Genomic DNA, 25,372 nt, shown 5'->3' with positions numbered 1-25,372 from the left:
ACACAATAATCTGGATGAGGTCATATCGAGCTTTATAAAGCATTGCATTCTTTAACCCTGTAGAGATTGCGGTCGAAAAAATTGCAGCTTAGGGCACGTGTATCCTATCCGAGAGATACATTCATTACTTATTAAAAAAAAAAAAACACTGCAAATATAATTCATGAGGGTTTATTTATTTTCAGTTACAATCTAGAAATTATTGAACAAAGAAACAAAGAAAAAAAAACAACTAAGCCAATACTATACTGACATTACAGTTCGCGATATCTCTCTCAGATACAATTTACTATCAAATATCATTTTCACATTCGACTCTATCATTCTCATCATCGGACTCAAGTAATATTCGCTGAATCTCTTCAACATCTGATGGATTATCCAATCGATATATTTTCCAGCCATTTTCAACTGTAAATTAAAAAAAAAAATGAAACCAATACTATACTGACATTGGAGTTCACGGTATCTCTCAGATACAATTTTCTATCAAATAACGCAAACCTTTACATAACACATGTTAAACTTAACTGATGGCATGAACAGTGCAGAATATCACTCGTAATATATGTATGCACAGCTAGTCATGACCTCCAAACTATAACTGGATATGTGTAAGAATATTTATATTAAAACAATTTGTTTGTATCTGTCAGATCAGCCGTGATCTCTGCAGGGTTAAAAGCATTTCAGCATTGCAGTTATTCTCTGAGTTGTATTTACATGCTTTGCTATATGGCCCTGACTTCAACTTCCTATCTTCTGAAACTTCAAGATCTGATCCCAGGGGTCCACCACTGGCCATCTTAAATCTTGTGGGCTCACTATTCTTCTCACCCTTCTAGTCTGGTCAGTTTTTCCTAGTATAATGCCACCAATATCAAATATATGCCATTGATATCTCATTATGCCAAAGTACATAACTTTACATTCAGTAGCATTGAACTGATAGCCATTTTCACATGCCCACATTCCAGATTATTGAAATTATTCTGTAAGTATCCCATGTCAGTTGCATTCCTGATTACCCTTCCTATCTTTGCATCAACAGCAAATAGCTGTATGTCTTCTGCTAAATCCTTCCTAATGTCATTAATGTAATGACAATTAATTAATGTAAAGATTGAACAGTGAACCAAAGATGGTGTACCCAAGGTGGATCCTTGGGTCCACCACTACCCACCTTAAATCTCGTGGACTTACATCCCTCCATATATCACTCTTTGATATCTGTCTGTGAGCCATCCTCTTTTCCAAACTAGTAGTTTATGATCCAATCCCATATCCTCCAACTTATGCAATACCCTTACATGCTAAATACTATCAAAAGCTTTAACAAAATCCAAAAAGTATCATGTTATATCCATTCCTCCTTGTCTAACTTTGCTGTCACATTATTATAAAATATGAGCAAGTTACTCAAACATGACATTCATTGCAAAGTAAAGATTCGCTGTCAATTCATTTCTTATCAACTTTTCCAAAATATTCACCACCACTTCAGAGATATTGATAGTTAGATACATTAGTTTTTACACCACTTTTGTCAATAGGATTATCATACATTATTTCCATTCTCAGCACAAGGAAGATTCCTGTGGAATCTTCCCTGTGCTGAGACTCAAATTATACATCCAGGTTGAAGGAACAGCCAGTTCAGCTGAAACATTGCTACTTTAACATCTGTGTTGATGTCTTATCAGTTTCCATTGCCAAATTCATATTTAGTTTATACAGCAGTTCTAGTTCCTTCCTCTAATGTACCTGAGTTTCTTTCTCCAGTGCAGGGATAGCATTGATCTCTATGCTGCACATACATCTGGTTGATAGCTTTTAGCAAAATGGATACTCATTAGTTGAACAACTTCTGCATCTGCCACTTACATACCATTCACATTGATGAGAGATATTCTTTCATATTCATTGTTTACTTGCAACATGACAGAATTCTTTTTGTGTTATCTTTAATTTGCAGAACCAGTTTATTTTCATACTCACATTTAGTTTTCTGTGTATAAACGTTTATATTTTGCACCTTTAACATCTATGCAGTATTTTTCCAAGTTCATTTTGATATATGGCAACTGAAAATGTTGGGAAGAACTGAAAATAGTTCTCTATATTTCATGAATATTTTAATAATGAAAGAAAGATGAAATATTACCTTATACCCAATTGAGTTGAAAACTATCTCTCTTAAATTCACCACCCAAATTACCATCGATGGAACAGAGATAAATCTAGTACAGGGACTACAGAAATATGATGTTGACATAATCTGACCAAGATAAAGATGTCAAAAACAGGTAGGATACATCTATATAATAACTATAAGATGTAATATTTGGGAAAATAATGATCTAGGAAATTAAGGCATACCTACATTAATGAACAAACAGAAAAATAACCTATTAAATGGTATTCAAATTCAAGTAGAGTGATTGGGCACATTTCAAAATGGGAAACTGGATATTGAGACATATTTTTCCCCATGGTTCCATGTAGAGAAGCTCTAACCAGGAAGAAGTGGAAGCATTTTTTTTTGTGCATAAGGTTATCGAATGCCTCTCATTTCGAACAAATTGGTCCCCGAACATATTTTCCAAACCAAAAACACACCGGTTTCCGAACAGAATCTCGGTTCCCGAACAGGCAAACTGGCAACCATGCATGTGATCCCCAGGCTGAGATGTATGGTGGGAGAGCATCACTTATGCCACATCCTCCTCTCAATCCAAACACTTGCTCGAATTTGCAGTGCCTTTTCTTGATTTTCTTTGTGTTTTGCTGTTTTTTTTATTATTATAAATTATTAGTAAATAAGCCACCATGGGATCGAAGGACAGTCATAACAGCAAAGCGAAAAGAAAAGTTGTTAGAACCATGATAGAGGTGAAACAAGAAATCTTATCCAAACATGAAAATGACGTTCACGTCTTGGATCTTGGTATGCAGTTCGGTATGGCGATATCAATGATCTGTACGATACTCAAAAATAAAGAGGCAATCAAGGGAGCTGATGTTGCAAACGGAGTTAAAGTTCTTACTAAACAAAGATCTCAGACGATTGAAGAAGTGGAAAAATTCTTACTGATTTGGATAAACAAGAAACAGCTTGGGTAATCAAGCAATTTTTTATTCAGTGGATCCATGATCTTTGCCCCAAATGTGAGAAAATACCTTCAAGATAAAAATTTGCCATTAAAATGCCTTCTTTTGATGGACAATGCTCCTGCTCACACTCCAGGCTTGGAGGACGAGTTGGTGGAGGTGTTTGATTTTATCACAATGAAGTTCCTATCCCCTAACACAACTCCTCTAATCTAGCCCATGAACCATCAGGTCATTTCGAACCTTAAGAAACTCTACACCAAAGGTGTTTTGAAGTGACCTCTGACACAGAATTAACACTCAGAGAATTCTGGAAAAATCACTTCGATATCTTCCATTGCTTAATATTCTTGACAAAGCCTGGGTGCAAGTGACTTACAGAAACCAGAAATTGTGGCCAGACTTTGTAGCAGACAGAGACATTCAGGGATTTGAGGCTGAGTATGTTGCTGTTGTCGATGATGTTGTGTCTCTGGGCAAAAACATAGGCTTGAAAGTTGGCAATGCTGATGTGGAGGACCACAGGAATGAGCTCACCATGGAAGAACTGGAACACCTTCAGAAGGAGCAGCAAAAGATGATTGAAGAAATGTTTTCAGAGACAGAGGAAGGAAGGTAGGATTCCTAGTTCTTTGATGAAAGAAATGTGTGTGAAATGGGGTGAGGTGCAAAGTTTTGTGGAAAGAGATCACCCTTTTTCATCTATATTTTATCTATTCATTGTGTTTATTCTTTTTGTGTAAGATTTTATACATTTTCGTTATTTTTGTATACGATTTTATGCATGAAGTACTGTTGTAAAGGTTTAAATAAGCAATCATCTGAGGTTCGGGAACAGATTATTCCATTTTACATTAATTCTTATGGGAAAATGGTTTCAGATTTCAAACAAATTGGTTTCCGAACAGCCTTTAGGAACGAATTGTGTTTGACAACTGAGGTTCCACTATACTTATTTCAACCTCAGATACTTTTCATTGTGCTGCCTTTAAAAATATCAGAAGTTTTGTGTGTATATATATATATATATATATAACAGAATGATCATTGACTCGGTTAACATACATAGTTTTATGAAAAAAATTGAATGACTAGAACCGAGATTTAATTAAAAAGGTTTTAATATAAACACACTACTAGTTTCGGCCTGTAACAGCCTTCTTCAGGTGACATTATAAAAGAAAAAAAGAAAAAACACTAAACATTGAGGGTTAAAAGACTATGAACAACATAGACAGTCTTTATACATAATTAGCATTAAAACGTTGTAGTTGAAGCTGTTCTTTCATTTGTTGCATTGTTGGGAGAGTGCGTGCTTGCTGCATCACTTGAACGCCAGTACATGATTACAGCTGAATGACTATCCGGGAGGTTGTAGCTTAAGTTGTTATTTAGATGAACAGGATTGAAGATGATTTCTCTCGATTCCACAATTTTTCTCTCTATTTCGTCACTGCAACGGAAGATGTTTGTAGATTTTTCCCAGCAAACTTTGTGACTTTGGTTATCATCATTAGGATTAGCCGAGAAGAGGATATGACTTGATAATGCACTTGCTCGCTGTCTCTTGTAAGTAATGTCTCTCACGTGTTCTTCCATACGCATTTCGACAGATTTGTCTGTCTGCCCGAAATAAGGAATATCGCAGTCACATAATATTTTATATATGCCAGGGTATTTGAGTTGATGATGACAAGATTTTGGGTGGCTAATTAAGGAACGGATCTTTGGAAGTGGAGTGAACAAGGTTCTGATATTGTATTTTTTTAGAACTTTTGCTAATTTATGTGAAACAGTACTTATGTAAGGAATAGATATATTGCTTTTGAATCTATTTGTTTCTCCTGAGTGATGTCTGGGAGGATTAAGAAGGAATTTGTCAATGATTTTCTTGGAATATCCATTAACTTCGAAAGAAGTTTTCAGATGGTTTATTTCTGTAAGCAGTTCATTTGGATCATCAAGAAGAGAACGGGCTCTATGTCCCAAGGTGGAAATTATTCCAAGCTTATGAGGAGGGAAATGATGGGATTGACTGTGCAGATATCTGTTGGTATGTGTGGGTTTTCTATATATCGATATTTTTAGTTTACCAGCAGAAGAGCGAGTCAGTTTGACATCAAGAAAAGGCAAGGAATTATCCGTTTCAAGCTCAGCAGTAAACTTAATACTTTGATGTCGGCTATTGAGATGTTCGAGGAAAACCATAAGGGATTCATGTCCATGGCTCCAAACAATGAAGACATCATCCACATAACGTTTCCAAACTTTAGGTGTTAAAATAAAGGAAGAGATAGCCTTGGTTTCAAAATCTTCTAAGTAAATATTTGCAAGAACAGGAGATAAAGGATTACCCATAGCCAGTCCATGATTTTGTTTGTATATATTATCTTGAAATTTGAAGTAACCAGACCTGATGCAATGTGTAAGCAAGGCTAACATTTTTTTGGATAACTTGTCCTTGAGTAATGTTAGGACTTCATCTGTTGGGACATTAGTGAACAAAGAAGTTATGTCCAAGCTAGCCATGATGTCATTTTTATCAACTGTAATATCCTTGATGTATGTAACAAATTCTGTAGTGTTCTTGATAAAGGAAGGTGATTTCCCTGAAAAACTTTTGAGGTATTTGGCAAGGTATTTTGAAAGATTGTATGTAGGAGAATCGATACCTTCTACAATTGGGCGTAATGGGGTATTCTCTTTATGGATTTTAGGAACACCATATATGCGAGGAATTAACGGATGGAGAGAGTGTAGAGATAAACGGACGTTTCGGGATAATTCAGTTGTTGTTTTTAATAAGTTGTTTGTACGATTTTGAAACAGTCATGCAACAGTCATCATGAACTCCGAAGATTACAAGAATAAAATGATTGAATTACTACATAATGATACCTACTCAATACTTGAGAGAGATCCAACTCGAGAACTTCAAAAATTTCTGCTTACAGAAATAAACCATCTGAAAACTTCTTTCGAAGTTAATGGATATTCCAAGAAAATCATTGACAAATTCCTTCTTAATCCTCCCAGACATCACTCAGAAGAAACAAATAGATTCAAAAGCAATATATCTATTCCTTACATAAGTACTGTTTCACATAAATTAGCAAAAGTTCTAAAAAAATACAATATCAGAACCTTGTTCACTCCACTTCCAAAGATCCGTTCCTTAATTAGCCACCCAAAACCTTGTCATCATCAACTCAAATACCCTGGCGTATATAAAATATTATGTGACTGCGATATTCCTTATTTCGGGCAGACAGACAAATCTGTCGAAATGCGTATGGAAGAACACATGAGAGACATTACTTACAAGAGACAGCGAGCAAGTGCATTATCAAGTCATATCCTCTTCTCGGCTAATCCTAATGATGATAACCAAAGTCACAAAGTTTGCTGGGAAAAATCTACAAACATCTTCCGTTGCAGTGACGAAATAGAGAGAAAAATTGTGGAATCGAGAGAAATCATCTTCAATCCTGTTCATCTAAATAACAACTTAAGCTACAACCTCCCGGATAGTCATTCAGCTGTAATCATGTACTGGCGTTCACGTGATGCAGCAAGCACGCACTCTCCCAACAATGCAACAAATGAAAGAACAGCTTCAAATACAACTACAACGTTTTAATGCTAATTATGTATAAAGACTGTCTATGTTGTTCATAGTCTTTTAACCCTCAATGTTTAGTGTTTTTTCTTTTTTTCTTTTATAATGTCACCTGAAGAAGGCTGTTACAGGCCGAAACTAGTAGTGTGTTTATATTAAAACCTTTTTAATTAAATCTCGGTTCTAGTCATTCAATTTTTTTCATAAAACAATATATATATATATATATATATATATATATATACATATATATATATATATATATGCTTAAAATGTGCATATCTAAATAAAGAATTTTTTTCACTTGTTTAGGTAATCTGTGTATATAATGACCATAGTTTATATGTCTGGGATATTCGTGATGTTAAAAAAGTTGGTAAATCGCATTCGTTTTTGTACCACAGTGCTTGCATCTGGGGAGTAGAGGTAAGAAACTTCTTATGTAAGAAAATTACAGTAATTATGCATCTTCAACATAATTTTTGTGTATGGGTGTATGCCTGTATATATAGTTTATTTTATGACATATAAAAGTAAAGTTTAGATTTTATAATCTTACTTTGTATATTGGCATTCTTCTCTCTTCTTCTTTCTTCCATCATTTATGTGGATGATGATGAGGCTGAATGAACTCTTTGCACTTCTGTTTGTCCCGGGAGAGTCTGAACAATTCTGTCCAGTTTGGTATCGCTTGTTGTGATTTGGTTTTCAGGTCCTCTTTTATTTTGTCTATCCATCTAATTTTGGGCCATCCTTTGGATCTTTTATCTTCCATCGTTGTATTCAGGGCTTTAGATGGTAGTCTTTCTGTTCCCATTCTGGTCACATGGCCAAACTATGGCAGTCTTCTTTCTTGGATTTTGTCTATTATTGTTATTTCTTGTTTTAGTCATTTCCTTATATCTTCGTTTCTTAGTCGATCCAGCAGAGATACTCCAAGTAATCTTCTTAGCCAACCCATTTCAGTAACTAATAATTTTTTCTCTTCAGCCTTTTTGAGATTCCAGCATTCACTTCCATAGAGGAGTATTGGAAGGACCATTGTTTCATAGATTCTTACTTTTGTTACTTGTTTGATGTCTCTTGACTTCCATATTTTATTAAGTCGTCCAAAAGTTTTGGATGCTTGACTGATTCGTCTGTTTATATCTTTTATAATTTCATCATTGATTGTACTCAATAACTCCTCCAAGGTAGGTGAAGTTTTCTACCTGCTCTAGATTCTTACTGTCAATTTCAATTTTCAGATTGGTGCTTCTTTTTCCTATTTGCATAATTTTTGTTTAGTCTATATTTATGTTTAATCCAGATTTTATACACTCCTCCTTTATTTTATCAGAAATTCGCTGTAGATTTTCTTCTGGGCTTGCAAGTAATGCAGTGTCATCTGCAAATTTTAAATTTGTCACATTTTTCCCATATATTTTGATTCTGGAGTCTTTATTGTTTAAGGCCTTATTGGTTGCTTCTTCCAGTGTAAGATTGAACAGGTCTGGTGACAGATTGCATCTCTGTCTTACTCTGCTCTTTGTGTTGAACTAGTTGGTTAAGGTGTCCTCCATTCGTACTGCACTTTCATATTTCTCATACAGATTCTTTATTATTCTTATGGTTTTGTTTGGAATTCCAAATTCTTCCATAGTTTTCCATAGTTCTCTTCTACGGATTAAATCAAATGCCTGACGAAAGTCTATGAAATTTATGTAGCAACTTTGGTTGCACTCTTTTCTGTTAGCTGTCTTAAGGTGAATAGTTGATCAATTATGCTTCACCCTGGTCTGAAACCAGCTTGTTCTTCTCCTAGTGCCAGTTCTATATATGGCTTAATTTGTTTTTGGAGTACTTTTGTAAAAACCTTACTTGGAATACTTAGGAGGCTAATGCCTCTGTAATTATTGCATTCTGTTTTATCTTCTTTTTTGTATATAGAAGTTATGACTGATTTGGTCCAAATCAGTATTGAGATTGGAGGGGGGATTGAGACAGCCTTCCCGTACTTCCTGAACTCATACACCCAATATCTTGAGAAGAGGTACAAATAGCTTTAAAACTTACCAAGAATGGCAAAGCTGCAGGAGTGGATGGTATACTCTATGAGTTCCTAAAACATCTTGGTCAACATGGCCAAACATGGCTGGCTGCCCTTTTCTCAGAAATCATCATGACTGGTAAATTACCAAAGCTGTGGTGGGAAGCCAAAATAATTGCCATGCCCAAAACAGGGAAAGATCCAAATGAAGTGAAAAACCTACGACCTATCTCTTTGCTTCGCACCACCTTTAAGCTCTTTGAAAGAATTCTCCTTAAAAGAATTTCACCACTCATTGAAAAGCACTCCCGACTGAACAAGCTGGCTTCAGGCTAGGAAGAAGTTGCTGTGACCAGGTCCTGGCCCTGACAACTCAAATTGAAGCAGGCTTCCAGAAGAAACTTAAATCGGGAGCCACTTTCATTGACCTAACATTTGCTTATGATACTGTCTGGATCAGGGGCCTCCTCATAAAACTAGGAAATATTATAAAATATTTAAAAAAACTCTACAACTTTTTGAATCTATTCTCTCCAACAGAAAGATCTGGGTCCATATTGGCAGAAAAAAGAGAAGGCCCAGATTCCTTCACAACGGTCTTCCTCAGGACTCTGTGTTATCCCCTATACTTTTTAACATCTATGTGTATGATCTACCTCATAGATCAAGCAAGTTTATGTATGCCGATGACCTAGCAATCTTACATCAGTCCACCTCCTTTACCAACTTAGAATCAACCTTGAATACAGACCTGAACACTCTGGAAGAGTACTTCAAGCAGTGGTACTTGAAGCCAAATCCAACGAAAACAGTGTCCTCAGTATTTCATGTGTACAATGCAGAGGTGAATCGACAACTCAACCTTTCTTTCTTTGGAAAAATGGTAGAACACGAGCCTCACCCAAAATACTTTGGAGTGAGCCTGGACAGAAGCCTAACCTATAAAAGGCACATCATCAACCTCTCCAATAAAATTAAAACCAGAAATAACATCATTTCAAGGCTTGCTGGAACAGCCTGGGGTTGTGGTGCAGAAGTCCTAAGGTCGTCTGCACTAGCCCTTGCATTCTCTGCAGCAGAATATTGTGCCCCTGTCTGGGAAAGAAGTACACACACTAACATTATCAACACCCAGCTGAACTCTACCATGCGCACAATTAGTGGGACAGTGAGAAGCACCCCTCTCTCCTGGCTGCCTGCTCTATCTAACATTACTCCACTACACATACAGAGAAGACAAGCTTTGATTAAGGAATTTAATAAAGCAATGAGCAACCTGCTCCTACTCCTACACCAGACTCATAAATCCACCTAGTCTTCGCCTCAAATCTAGAAAGCCTCTCTGGTCCATGGACGAACTCTCTTCAGCTGCACTGCCATCAATATCTGACATATGGAGAGAATACTGGTCCAACAATCTCTCAACAAATGGCTTCCTGGTAGAAGATCCCTGCTCCGCAGCCTGGTTTTGGTCTTCCTAGGAAGATTTGGTCATCCATAAACAGGATCAGAATTAGTCAGGGCGGATGTGGCTATCTTCTACATAAATGAGGGCTGTCAGATCACCCTTATTGTGATTGTTCTCCCTTGGCTCAGACGATTACTCATATTGTGTACGATTGTTCAAGGCGCCAATTTCATTGTGGTGGCCTACAGGACATCCACAAGGTGACGGATGATGTCTTGAATTGGCTTTCCAGCCTGGACTTTGACTTGTAGTTGGTATGGTGGTGGCAGTGGTTATGGAGGAAACAGAAGATCACGGTCTTGTCTCACTACGAAGACATTATTCTAGTAGTCACTCTCATAGTCCTCGTCATAGTATCAGCAGAACTCCCTCATGTTAGAAGATGATGATACAGTGTGAAATGGGCCTCCTCTAATGGATCAAGTTTTCTCACACAAGACACAACTGCTCTCTACTTAAACCTCGAATACAGCCACTTTTATGTTGTGAGAACATGCAGTCTGTCATACTTGGTGTAGCAGGACGATAATTGTCCCTGGCTTAATTATGACAAGTCACTTTTGCTTTATATTTAAAAAAAAAAAAAGAAAGCCTTAGTAAGCAGGTTGTGCCTTTTATGTAATGAACTTTTATTTGTTAAGATTTTCATCATTTGTTTCTTTCTGGAAATTGTTATTGTATTTTTCACTTACCAGTTTCTTGTAGCCATAAGAATAAATAAATAAATGACCGATTTGGTCCAATCATTAGGCACGGCTTCTTTTTTGTAGATCCTTTCAAATAATGTTTTTAATGGTTCTAAAAGTTGTTCCTTTCCTACTTTTAAGAATTCTGCATGTATTTGATCAATGGCAGGTGCTTTCCTAGTTTTGAGTTTTTCTATGCTGTGTGCTGTTATTTCTTTGGTAAAGATATTTGTTTCCTCTTCCATTTCAGTGGCTGGAATCGTAATATCCTGGGAGCTGTTTTTATTATATAAATCTTTGAAGTTTTCTTCCCATCTGGCCATTCTTTTTGTTTTACTTTCAATTAGTTGTCCCTCTTTGTTTCTGATCATTATAATTTTTGCCGTCCGTGTCTTACTAATTTGGTCTATTTGTTTATATAATCCATGAAGGTTATTTTCTTTTGATAGCTTTTCTGCAGAACCTGTGGAACAAGTAAAACATTTCAGCTATTTAGGCACGATTTTTACTGAAGATGGTAAATTAAATATAGAAATAGACAACAGAATCAGCAAAGCTGGTATGGTGGGAAGTCAATTGAATAAATTCATATGGAATAAGAGAGAAATTAGTCGGAACACTAAATTAGCTGTATACAAGACAGTGTTCAAACCAGTTTTAACTTATGGATCTGAGAGCTGGGTCAGAAGTAAAACACTTGACCAAAGACTAGAGACTGCAGATATGAGAGTCCTGAGAAAGATTATAGGTGTGAACAGATGGCATCAATGGCAATATCATATTAAAAATGAGGATATTAGGAAAGAACTTGACATTATCAGCATCCAGGAATGCGTTAGCTAATCTCAGGTGGTATGGTCACTTAAACAGAATGGGCGAGGAAAGATTAGCAAAACAAGTGTTCTCTGCCAGGTTGGCAGCGAAAAGACCCAGAAGAAGACCAAGATATAGGTGGATTGATACGGTACAAAGTGCTTTAGACAATAGAAATATAAGATCTGATAATGTTGGAGTCTTGACAAGTAACAGACTGATTTGGAGGAAAATTGTAGATAGGAAATTAATAATGATGTAATTTTTTTCATGTAGTACTATCATATCCTGTACACCCCTTGAGGGTACATGGCAGGAATTTGATGATGATGATGATGATAGCTTTTCTGCCATTTTGCATTTTTCTTCTAACCAGTTATTCTTGTCTCTTTTAACTAGTTTTTTAATTTCTCTGGTTAATCTATTATATTGATTTCTGTTATAGTTCTATTTTAGTTTCATGCTTTTCCTTTGATCGCTTAACCTTTTTACTTCATTCGAGATCCAATCCTTTTTACTTTCTCTTTCTGTGTAACCTATTGTTTTTTCTGCCGAATTTAATATAATTTCCTTTAATTTGCACCAGTGTTCTTCGATGTTTATATTCTGTTTTGGTAGTTCCTTCAGGTTTTTATCTAGTTCTAGTTGATATTCTTAGAATATTGTTGTCTTGTAGTTTTTTTTTACATTCAGTCCCCTTTTGACTCTAAAAGTGCTTCTAGATTTTAACTTTATTCTTAGGTTTGCTAATACTAGCTTATGGTCTGATCCAAATCTGCAGAGAAGGATCTGCAGTTTAGGATACTTGATTTCCATCTTTGGTTTACAATAATATAGTCTATCATATTCTTGGTTTGTCTGTCTGGTGATATCCATCTCCATTTTCTTTGGGGTTTTGGATGTTTAAAGAGAGTGTTGGTTATTATTAGTCTATTATTTGAGCAGAAGTTTAGTAGTCTTTCGCCACATTCATTGCTTTCTCCATACCCGAACTCTCCGATTACTCTTGGTCAGGTATCCCAGTCTTTGCCTACTTTTGCGTTTAAGTCTCCCATTACAATTAGGAGATCTTGACTTGATGTCTGCTGTACTGCTTTTTTTGCAAATCTATATAGAACTCCTCAATGTCTTCTTTTGATGATGTCGAAGTTGGTGAGTATACTTGAATAATAGTTAGTGATCCGATTGATGTTTTAAATCTTGCTTTAATTATCCTAGGTGAGATAGGATTGTAGGACAATAGAGAGTTTTGAGCCTTTGGTTTTAATATAAGTGCTACTCCTTCTTGGTGTTTGTTGTCCTCCCTGCCCGAAGTTAACATTTTGTACTGTCCATGGTGGAATTCTCCTTTTCCAGTCCATCTGGTTTCGCAGAGTCCAATCACTTCCCATCGGTAGTTGTCTATCCTTATGGTATCTTTAGGTTGGTTAGAGTTCATTCGGTTTCTATGTTTAAGTTTTAGTCAAGTGTCAACCATCACTCCTTGACCTGAATTCAGCCATTTTTTTAGGATAGTGGAAACTATAGTTTGAGAGGAAAGAGTCATCCCCTCGAGAGTAAGAAAGAGTAGAGGGAAAGAAAACCAGTCTCCAGATTTGATATACCAAGTGTATATTGTATGAAGTAAGATCAGGTCTAGCTTGGATATCTCGGGTTTGCCATGCCCATACTCACCAATGTGAGCTCCTGAGAGAATTGGCATTATAAATTTTAAACGCAGTTTTTTTTTTGTTTGTTTGTTTGTTTACTAAATAAGTAAGACATAAGAATTAAGTGATGATTACAGCAGAGTTTTGTGCAATTTTTGCTTTTTAATTTTTAGTTGCATATTTCATTTTTATGTTATTTTCAGTTAAATAATGTGATTAGATATTTAAATTTTAAGTAGAGTTATCAGTATTATACACATGATATGTCAGTGTGTATAGAATATCATAATTTGGTGAATAATTCTCTGAGCAAATATTTCAAAAATTAATTACTCTCTGTATTAGGAACAGCCATCTCACTCTGTATTAGGAACAGCATTTGGAGTGCATGGAAATGTATACAGTATAACTTAATTCTGAATTTCTAACCATTATATACATACATAATGATCTCTAGTTAGAGATAAGAAATGTATTTGTTACTAAACAATTAAAAAAATTATTAAATTATAGTTAACAGAGGTTCCATGTTTGTATTTGAAAGAAAAAGTATAATCCTGGGCTTGAGGAAGTTTCTTTGAGATGAGGGCCATGCATTGCACACAACTCAAGGGACAAGGGATAGAATATGAAGTTATCTATAGAAACTGTATAAGGATGGTATAAGCAGGTTTTTTTTTTTTTTTTTTTTTTTTTTTTTTTTTTTTTTTTTTTTTTGCTTGGAGAATAGTGGATATGAAGAGTAGAATAGTGGAACAAATCTGAAAACAAACCCCAACTCAACATCACCAGAGTTAAAGATCGGTACTATCAACGTAAGAAGCCTGAATGGCAAAGAAATGGAGCTAGCTGAGGAATTAGATAAGTACCAGATCGACATAATAGGGGTGACTGAAACAAAAAAGACCAAAACTGGTGAGATCTTTCTGAGCAATAAATACAAAATGTTATATTCAGGCAATAACAATCAAGGAAAAGAAGGAGTAGCCATAGTATTCAACACAAAATACGAGGCTAATCTTCTTGAATGGCAGTCAGTCTCAAGTAGAGTAATGTGGGCAAATATGAGAATGGGGAACTGGACAATGAGACTTATTTGTGCCTATGGTCCCACAGAAGGTTCTACTAAGGTAGAAGTGGAGGAATTTTTTGAGGCTTTAAAAAAAGCAACTGACACAATGAAAAAGGAAAAGTTGGTCCTTGTTGGGGATCTAAATAGTAGAGTAGGAAATGATTGTGAGACATACAAAAATATTTTGGGAAAATTTGGAGAAAAGAGCAAAGCTAATAATAATGGCAAATATCTGTTGGATTTCTGCTCAGGACATGGACTAGTTATTACTAACACCATGTTCCAACATAAAAATGTGCACAAATTCACATGGAGAGAAGAGGCTAGGAATAAGAAAAGTCTCATTGACTATGTTATTGTTGATAGTGATGTTTTCTCCCTGGTGCAGGACACCAGAGTGTACAGAGGATTTGAAATTGGAAGTGATCACTATTTAGTCTTGAGCAGGATAAAATTGAATTTCATATTGAAAAGAATAACATGTAAGAAAGTTTTAAAGCGAATAAAAGTTGAGCAGCTCTCAGATGTAAACTGTAGACTAAAATACAGAAATATTATTGAAAAGAAAATGAAAGAGTTTGAGAACAGGAATCAAACCTTGGAGATACAGTGGCAAACTCTGAAGGAAACATTGATTGATTCTGCCAGAGAGGCATGTGGTGAGGTTGTGTGCAAAGATAAAAAAATCAGAACTCCCTGGTGGACACAGGAAGTTAAAGAGGCAGTGAAGGAAAAGAAGAAAGCATATCAAAAGTTCCTGGCAAATAAGTCAGCTTTTACTCTTACAGAATACAGAGACAAATGTAAGAAAGCTAAACAGTGTGTAAAACTGGCTAAACAAAAGTCATGGGAAGACTTTGGCAAGAATATAGAAAATAAATATCAAGAAGGTGGCAAAATATTCTGGAGGTTGTTGAAGAAGCTTAGGAATGGAGGAAAGAGTGCTGTAAAAGGAATTAGAGATGATAAAGGTGAAATGAAAACAGGAGAAAAAGATATCCTTGAAGTATGGAGTAATTACTTTGAAAAACTGCTAAATGAAACAAGCAGTGATGACAGCACAGTGATAAAAAACACTGACCAGGCATGCAGTCAGGAATACATATCCATACTTGAAGTAGAAAAAGCCATCAAAGGCTTGAAATGTGGAAAGGCAGCAGGAGTAGATGATATTCGACCAGAAATGCTGAAGTATGGTGGTATAAGAGTCTTACAGTGGCTGCACTGCATAGTTCAGAAAGCCTGGACAGAGGGACGAATTCCCGATGATTGGAGTAGAGCTCTCATAGTACCCATATATAAAAAGGGAAATAAAACTGAATGTGAGAATTACAGAGGTATTTCCCTACTGAGTGGCAAGATCTATGCAAGTATACTTGAGAAACGGTTGAGAAGAATTGTGGAAGAAAAGCTTGGTGAAGAACAAGCTGGATTCAGGCCAAATAGAGGCTGTCAGGATCAGATTTTCACTTTACGACAAATAGTCGAGAAAGCATGGGAATATAACAAAGATCTGTATTTATGTTTTGTCGATTTGGAAAAGGCATATGACAAGGTGCCAAGAGAGAAGCTATTCAATACGCTGCAGTTATATGGTGTCAATGGGGCATTATATCAAGCAATACTTAGTCTTTATTTGAGTTGTGAGTCAGCAGTTAGAATTGAAGGAAGTACAGGAAGATGGTTTAATGTTAAATCTGGTGTGAGGCAAGGATGTACATTATCCCCTCTGTTATTCATTATCTATATGGATCACATTATGAAGGAATGTGGTATTAAACCTGATATCAAAATTGGAGATGTTAATGTCAGCTCTTTGCTTTATGCGGATGATGTTATACTTCTAAATAAATCCGCTACAAGTCTGCAAGATTCTCTGACTAAATTGAATAGCTGTTGTAATAGATATGGTATGAAAGTCAGCAATAAAAAGACAAAGACAATGAAAATAGGCAGAATCATTGAAAATGTCAACTGTGTTGTGAATGGAGAACCTGTGGAACAAGTAAAACATTTCAGCTACTTAGGCACAATTTTTACTGAAGATGGTAAACTAAATATAGAAATAGACAACAGAATCAGCAAAGCTGGTATCGTGGGAAGTCAATTGAATAAATTCATATGGAATAAGAAAGAAATTAGTTGGAACACTAAATTAGCTGTATACAAGACTGTGTTCAAACCAATTTTAACTTATGGATCTGAGAGCTGGGTCAGAAGTAAAACACTTGACCAAAGACTAGAGACCGCAGATATGAGAGTCCTGAGAAAGATTAGAGGCGTGAACAGATGGCATCAATGGCAATATCATATTAAAAATGAGGATATTAGGAAAGAACTTGACATTGTCAGCATCCAGGAATGCGTTAGCAGAGCTAATCTCAGATGGTATGGTCACTTAAATAGAATGGGAGAGGAAAGATTAGCAAAACAAGTGTTCTCTGCCAGGTTGGCAGGAAAACGACCCAGAGGAAGACCAAGATATAGGTGGATTGATACGGTACAAAGTGCCTTAGACGATAGAAATATAAGATCTGATAATGTTGGAGTCTTGACAAGTAACAGACTGATTTGGAGGAAAATTGTAGATAGGAAGTTAGTAATGATGTAATTTTTTCATGTAGTACTGTCATATCCTGTACACCCCTTGAGGGTACATGGCAGGAATTTGATGATGATGATGATGAATAGTGGATATGTGCAATGCATTTCTTGTGAAGAAACAGTGAATGAGTTTAAGCCATGATTTGATAACCACTGTGTTTGACAGTGAGGACCTCCTTTTCTTGATACCATACAGGTCTGATTATAATAATAACGAATACTACATTTACCTGGAAATCTGTTGTAAGGAGAGAACTTGAGTCCTGTTAAGCTATATAATGTAAAAGAAGGATTGAGTTAACTTGTGTATGACATTTGTGGTAGTTATAATGAAAGTAGCACCCTAAAGTAAAGTAAGCGAAAAGTCTTGGGTAGAGAAAGTTTTTTTGTGGAATCCAGGGTCCTCTACTGAAGAACTGAATGTGTTGGCTGATGACTACTAGGATGTCAGTAAAGCTTTGGGACTGGATGGTATTTCACCATGAGTTTTGAGAGAATGTGCTAGGGAACTGACAGTGCCTTTAACCTGGCTTTTCAATGAAAGTCTGGCTATGGGAAAGGTGCCCAGGGAATGGAAGGAAGGTAAGATAGTGCCATTGCATAAGGGTGGTAACAGACTGGAAGTGTCTAATTATAGGCCAGTTTGTGTGTCATCAGCAGTTGTTAAGATCTTGGAGAAAGTAGTGAGTGACTGTATACAGCATTGGGCAGATGAGGGTAATGCTATCTGTGAGAGTCAACATGGATTTGTGAAAGGGCGCTCTTGTTTTAGCAATATGCTAGCCTTTTATAATAAAGTTACAAGAACATTAGATGAGGACATTATGTTGGAGGTTTAATGGATTTTTTACAACACTCAAAAAGAATTAAAATAGAATTTAATACTTCCTATATTTCGTCCTAGTCACTAGGACATCTACGGGGATTACAAAAACAATTAATATAACATGCACACAAAAACTTACAATACTAAGCCCAACCACGTGGGTAAAAAATCCATTAAACCTCCAACATAATGTCCTCACAGCACTTAAGCCTCTACACAAGAATTAGATGAGGGAAAGGCATATACTGCAATTTTCTTAGACTTAGCAAAGGCATTTGACAGGGTGCCACATGATAAGCTGATATTTAAGTTGCAGCACATGGGTCTGGATGTCAGATTGGTCAACTGGATTCAGGATTGGCTGTCCAATAGGTATCAGAGAGTTGTGTATGGTGGAGAAGTTTCAAGGAGGCAGAGGGTTACAAGTGGGGTCCCACAGTGCTCAGTACTAGGACCTATATTGTTTAACCTTTATATCAATAACATTGTCAGTGGATTGCAAGGGGATATTCGGTTGTTTGCGGATGATGCGAAGCTGGGAAGGGTTATTAGTAATAGTGCAGATGTGGTATCCCTGCAAGAGGATTTGAATAAGCTAGATAAATGGGCAAATGAATGGGGGTGTCTTGGGAAACATCGCTGGGACGCTGCATACTCTATGGGAGGAGTTATACTGGAGGAAGTAGGGGAGACAAGAGATCTGGGGTTGATGATTGATAGAAACCTGAAATTTAGGGGATATATTGCAAAGGTGGTGAAGGTAACACAGAGGATTGCTGCAATTATGAGAAGGACACTGACCTGCAGAGATAAAAGGGTTATCATTCCGTTGTATAAGTCTCTGATCAGACCACACTTAGACTATTGTTCTCAGATTTGGTCCCCAGGATTTGAAGGGGATAAATTAACTGTGGAAAGGGTACAAAGACGGATGACAAAGATGGTTTCAGGACTTTACAATTTTGGTTATGAGGATCGGCTGAGGGAATGTGGATTGCAGAGTTTGGTGGATAGAAGAAGGAGAGGTGATATGATTGAGACTTTTAAACTGTTGAGAGGTGGTTACAGGGTTGACACTGGGGAGTTCTTTCGCTTGGTTGAACAGTGGGAAGGAGTGATGACATGAGGCCATCCCTGGAAGTTACAAAAGGAAACTGTGAGCAAGAGGGTGAGGAGTGGTTTCTTTGTATGTAGGGTGGTTGAACCGTGGAATGCATTGCCTAATGGAGTGGTGAGAGCGAGAACGGTCAATGAGTTTAAGGAGTGGTATGATAGACTTTGTGTTTCTTAGGGGGGGGACCTCCCCTTGATGAGTCTTGACACACTTTATGTTCTTAGGAAGGACCTCCCATGATGAGTCTTTTGACTCCATGGAGGCATGAATAATAATAATATGGATGGGCCAAGTTAAAGATTTTGAACCTGATTTTCCTGTTGAATTAGGGATAATTGGTTATGGCTTCAAGTTGTGTATGTTCCTGGTTGAATAACTAAAGGGTATTTCAGTTAAGAATGGTTATAACATGAAAACTATTTTTAATATCTCACAACAAGCACCTGAATAATCTATTCAAGAGAACTGTCGCTTTACCTTACATAAAGAACCTGATTGACAGAAAAGCCCTGATCTTGAAACAGCAGCACAAATTAAAGTTGCTTTCGCTCCTCTAAAACAAAGTATTTGCCATTCTGTGATTACTGAAGCCTTTCATCCACTCTTAAAGAAGAAGCCAAATTTAGGTGATATGCTGTACTATGTTTGTCGAATTTGTTATGTAAACTAAGCAAGCCACTTGAGAGTCATCCAAATGGATGAACATGAGAACAGTCACAATTTACAGACAAAAAACTATTCTTGTTGGTTTCAATGGGTGGTAGATGGCATTGATGGTAGTAGTAATGCCATGTGTGGTGTGTGGTTGGAGGATTAAATAGTGAAGTAGACGGCCTTCCTGTGAAGAGTCCTTGAACTTCTTAGAGGCGTCACAGAAAATATAAACAATAGAAGGTGTTGAGCATTGTGGAAATAATGCAGTTCTTCCCACCTTGTGGCATTTCTATAGAACTGACATTGTCTCTTTCAGCAAGAACAATGCACTATGTTATAAGGCTGTTGTTGTAACTGCATGGTTTTGGGGACACGAATATCACCACACTTGACTGGTCTCCACCAAGCCCTGAGCTCAACTCTTAATACAGTTAGAGAAAAACATAATGATATTTGATTGTAAACTAAAATGCCTTATGTCTCATAATAATTACATCCAGAAGCAAAGAACATGTTGAAAATGGTTTATCCATCAATACAATATAATAAAAACCTACATAAGTTTAATGTTCTGTCACTTGTGTTTCACTCTTATAAAGATTTAACTTAGCAGAGGTATGATTGAAGTGTGTGTGTGTGTGTGTGTGAGAGAGAGAGAGAGAGAGAGAGAGAGAGGAAGCAGTGCATCAACTTAATCAACAGTAATGCTCACATTAGACATACATATGAAGTCTAATTGTGGTGTTTTACTGGAAGCTGTTAGTGAAGCTTTTTAACTTTTGATTGATATAGCTAATGCTCTGTATATTTAATATCTTTTAAGTATATTTTATGTCATAATTTTTTTTTCCTGAGAAAGTAGATCACATGGGCAAGGTGCATCGTGCCATGTAACGAGTCATGTTTTTAGCCAGTATAAATTGGAGGAACATTAAACTCCCAAGTCAGTGCAACTTTGTCCAGTTGAAATGAACTGGATAAAGCCTCTTTCAAACTGATGGAGTTTGAAAGAGGCATTGTGATAGGATCCCAAGTTGCAGGCTTATTTGTTCAGCAAATTGTTGACAAATTGAGTCATCTCATGTCAACAATTAGTAATATCATACTGAGATGGAAGTGTAGGGGGTTCAACTGCAAGTGCTACCTGCAGTAGATGACTCACCACACTCATCGAATGTCACCATAGGTGTTACAAAGGATAATATGTAAAAACCACCATTCGTCGGCCAACACATTGAATGTGGAGTTCCAGGCATCAACTGGAACATGAATCTGCACAAAAATATTCAGAACCAAGGCCCACAACATGTGTTTCTATGGTATGACTGCAATATGCAAGCCCCTCATTACTCTAACCACATCATCTTCAGTGGTGCAAAGAGCATATACAGTGGAATGTGGAAGCTCAGAAAGCTATGTTATGGAGCAATGAATCACACTACACCTTTGAGCAGATGGATGAATGGATGTGGCAGATGTCCAGTGAAATCTCTTGCCAGAGTGTGCACCCTCCAACTATGAAATTAGGAGGTGGTGGTGTGAAGTCTTGTTTTATCCTGGTTTGGCTTTGGACCTCTTTTTGTGGTGCCTTCAACACTGAACTCCAAGAGGTAACTAAACATTGTGGACAATGATGCAGTTCTTTCCACCTTATGGCATTTCTATAGAACTGACCATTGTCTCTTTCAGCAAGAACAATGCAGCTTGTTATAAGGCTGCTGTTGTAACTGCATGATTTGGGGACATAAATATCACCACACTTGACTGGCCTCCACCAAGTCCTGATCTCAACCCTATTGAATATCTGTGGGATGACTTGGAGCATCAAGTGAGGTCAAGGGACATCTACTCCACAACAGTGCGGGACCTCATTACATGCCTACAGGAAGAATGGTCAAAAATTCCCATTGATAACTATCATACACTTATGGAAAATTTGCTACTTAGGATTGCTGCAGTCCTTGCAGTGAAAGGAGATCCTACATTTTATTAAGGTGGGTGTAATGACTGTGTGTTCCTTATACTATGGTGTCCATTTACTTCTTTCCAATCAATGTATACTGTGAATATATGCAGTCTCATAATATGAAAATAATTAGTGGCACTTGCAAATTGCCTTAACAAACTTACCATGACAGAAACCTTCACGTTCATTATGGCTTAATACAGTATTTTATAGTCATTTTCTACTTACTTTCATGAAGTCTTCTTAAGATATCTAAAAAAAGCTATGTGGCTTCACTATTAGAATCTTCTAATAGTCAAGGTCAAACAGTAATTTTGAGAAAGACAAGTGTCATTTTTCTCTGGAAATTAAGGACTATAGAATTTAAGCAAACTTTAAAGGATTATGCAAAGTTCTTTGTTTTTGTTTGGTAATGTGCACAACACTGATATTTCTGCTACTAGATTTTAAAAGTAATGAATTTGATAATGAGAGAGAAATATGAAAGTTGGCAGAAATCAAGTCCAGTTTACTGAACATTGTGACACTCTTTAGTCAATGATCAGTTTCTCTATTTTACATAGTAGAAAATCAACAGATTTTGTCTCTCTCTTCATTGTTTGCACATTGTTCCCAACTAAAATGTAGAAGAAAAGATCATGATATTACTGTAGCAAAATACTTGTGCTACATTTTAATGATACTTGATACTGCTTATGTATGATTCTTAAATTGAATATTCTACTATGTTGATACCCATGAAAGTAGCAATACTCTCAGAAAACAAAAAGATTATCTATTTGTGTGCAGCTTGATGCTTATCAGAAACATTAAAAAGAACTATGGCATTAGCAATATTTCCGATGAACACCTAAAACTGCAGACAAACCTTTAGCTAGATAATCTTCTTTGTTTTCTGAGAGTATTGCCAATCTCATAGATATCAACATAGTGGAATATTTGAGATGATTTCTCTTGTATGCAATTCTGAATTTTCTATTTGGTTAATTCAGACACCAAGCTATGCCAGATGACAAGTGAGGAGTATATTCTCTGCCTGGAGAGTAATGGAACAGAACATATTGCTGGAATCTGTCGTGAATTCTAGGAGAGTGAACAAGTTTATAGTCCCTATGAAAAGTATGTATCTGGTTGAGTGAAACCTTCCATCACCTGTTTGTTGACTCCTTGGAAGTTTGTTAATAATAATCATAATAATACTGCTAACAATAATGGCAATATATAACGTTGTATCAAATTATAAAGGATGTATGCAGATCATAATTTGCCACATCAAGTATGTGATAAATCATGCGACAGATCATGATTTATCCTGAAATGTAGAATATTATGAAGAAAATCCAAAGAAAAACTCTATTTAAACTATCTACAACTGACATTAACTTGCCGTTGAGAAACTTTGAACAACAAATTGAGATAATAGAAAACGTATCATATTTGAAAGAAAAGTACTGAGAAAAAATTTGGATCATCTTGCAATCAAAATGCTGGACTATATGAATGAATTTATTATCTTTGATTGCAGCAATAACTCCCTAGTCTGTGGTTGTAAGAGGAAAGTGGTATTTGGTGGACTTGCTGTTGGGATGGCTGGTGTAAGTACGAGTGGTCTTAAGGACTGACTGTATTTTTTATCTCCTAGGGTCCAAATCTTGTGTTTTCCTCTCTTGAATATATTTTGGTCATTTTTACTTTTTAGTTTATATATTTGAAGTCTTCTTGCTCTTTTAGTTTTTTTCTCCATTATCTCCATTACCATCTCCATAACAAGCACAATTACACATCTCTGCTTTATAATTGTGATTATTCAGATTGTTTGGAGTACAAAAGCTTAGCAATCTTTTCCATTATCATAAGAATTTTTTTCACCATTTCTGCCAACTGCATTTCTGTATATTTTCTCACTCTTTTCTCAAGATACCTTAACAAGATGATCTCCCCTGTTGATCACCAAATGTGTGGTGCATTTCTGCAAATAATTTTGGTTGGTCTCTTTATTTTCATCCTCACTTGGCCCATATATTATAATCAGGGTAACCACCTAATAATGTATTGGTCCACCTTTCTGTGCAATCATGGCTCACAGACACCTAGGAATAGATTCCAAAAGGTGTCGAGCATCCTCCATGCATAACTTTACCCATATCTGCTGCAGCAACTCTGCCAGTTCATTCTCATTCCATGTAGGGGGATCAGTAGTTCTCACACCCCATTCTTGTATCTCACACATGTTCAATTTGGTTACAGTCAGGGAGGTTTGCGGACAAGGCAGTGTGACAAATTTGTTGTAGTGTTCCTCCATTCACTCAGTAGTGGTACGAGCCTGATGACAAGGTGCGTTGTCCTGTTGAAAGATGGCACTGTGGTCGCAGTAGACCTTCTGCAGATATGGATGGAGATGGTCGGCTAACATGATCCTGTGGCATTCACCATTCATTGCTTCTGGGATGATAATCAACAGACCTAGGGTGTGCCATGAAAAATCTCCCAGATCACACTACCTCCACTAGCCTGTTGAATGCCAATTATGTAACCAGGGGTTAGGGCTTCATGCTGTTTATTCCAAATGCAAAACCCACCATCAGCATGGTGCAGGAGGAAATGGGACTCATCGCTCCAAGCGACTTTCTTCCATCTGTCGAGGGTCCATTGCTGATGTTCCATGGGCTAAGCGAAGTTGTTTGTGATACCTGGCCATCATCATGGGCACCCTTGTTGGTCTCTGGCAGTGGAACCCCAGGCAAAGCAAGATATGGTGCATGTGGAAATAGGTTAAACTGCCCTGCTGTTGTACTGGTGGATGAACTGTGTGATTGTTGCACATCATTGCTGAGATACCAGCTGTGACACCTGATGCTCACCTCTAGGATCAACCATATGTGGTTTACCAATGTGAGCCCTACTGCTGGATGTCTGTTCATGGTTAATCCAGTCCTGTTACACCCTTCATGCAGTAGTACAGGAGCAATCAACAAGTGCAGCTGTTTCCAAAATACTGGCACCAGCCCTCTGGGCCCCAACTATCTGCCTGTGGTCAAATTGGCTTACATTGCCATTTTTCCCCATAACTGGCAAACATTTATTGATTACGTACAGAGGATACGTGTGCCCATTTATAGTAGCTGCATGTGACATAGATATCACATGATACTTCGTTATTGTGCCGAATATGCAAATTGGGGGGACGGTTCCTAATGCAAAGCTAACTCAGTGTGTAATCAGCAAGAATTCATTGATGAAGTGCAAGTCTTTAACATGATTCATATGATCTTCTATGTACCAGGCATGCTTCAGTAAGATAAATCTTGCCAACAGAACAACATTGAGCTCACTGTTACCTCCTTCACTAGATGAAGAAACGCAGGTGTGTGCGGCCAAGGTATTAGAGCTGTTGCTCAAACTGAATAAGAATTCGGCAATAGGGACTGATGGAATATCAGCACATGTATTAAAAGAGTGTTCAGCTGAACTGGCCATTCCTTTGACCAGGATGTTTAATATGAGTCTCAGAACAGGGAAGATTCTGTAGGAATGGAAGGAATGTATGGTAATTCCATTGCAAAAGGGTGGTGCAAAGACCGATGTATCCAACTATCGACCAATTAGTATCTCAGGAGTGGTGGTGAAGATTTTGGAAAAATTGGTTATGGCCTGGATTCAGAAATGGGTTGACAGTGAATATCTACTTTGCAATGAAAACATGAGTTTACTAAGGGAAGGTCATGTTTTAGCAACTTGCTCACATTCTATAACAATGTTAC

At 36.9% G+C, this 25,372-nt stretch overlaps 1 protein-coding gene across 1 annotated transcript in view; it reads left to right on the top strand.

Moving 5' to 3' along the window:
• The window catches only part of LOC150104628 (mitogen-activated protein kinase-binding protein 1-like), a 399,663-nt gene that overhangs the window by 132,959 nt on the left and 241,332 nt on the right, over positions 1-25,372 (top strand). Inside the window, exon 10 of the mRNA XM_090395826.1 lies at positions 7,043-7,156. Within this exon, the coding sequence (XP_090251952.1) occupies positions 7,043-7,156 (114 nt within the window). The remainder of the gene's footprint in view (positions 1-7,042; positions 7,157-25,372) is intronic.

The sequence above is a fragment of the Typopeltis vanoorti genome, chromosome 7 (genome assembly GCF_054136105.1).
Source record: "Typopeltis vanoorti isolate ZY-2024b chromosome 7, IOZ_Tvanoo_1.0, whole genome shotgun sequence".
NCBI classification, from domain to species: Eukaryota; Metazoa; Arthropoda; class Arachnida; order Uropygi; family Thelyphonidae; genus Typopeltis; species Typopeltis vanoorti.
Note: the sequence above shows the minus strand (reverse complement) of the source record. Positions and strands in the feature narration are given on the sequence as shown.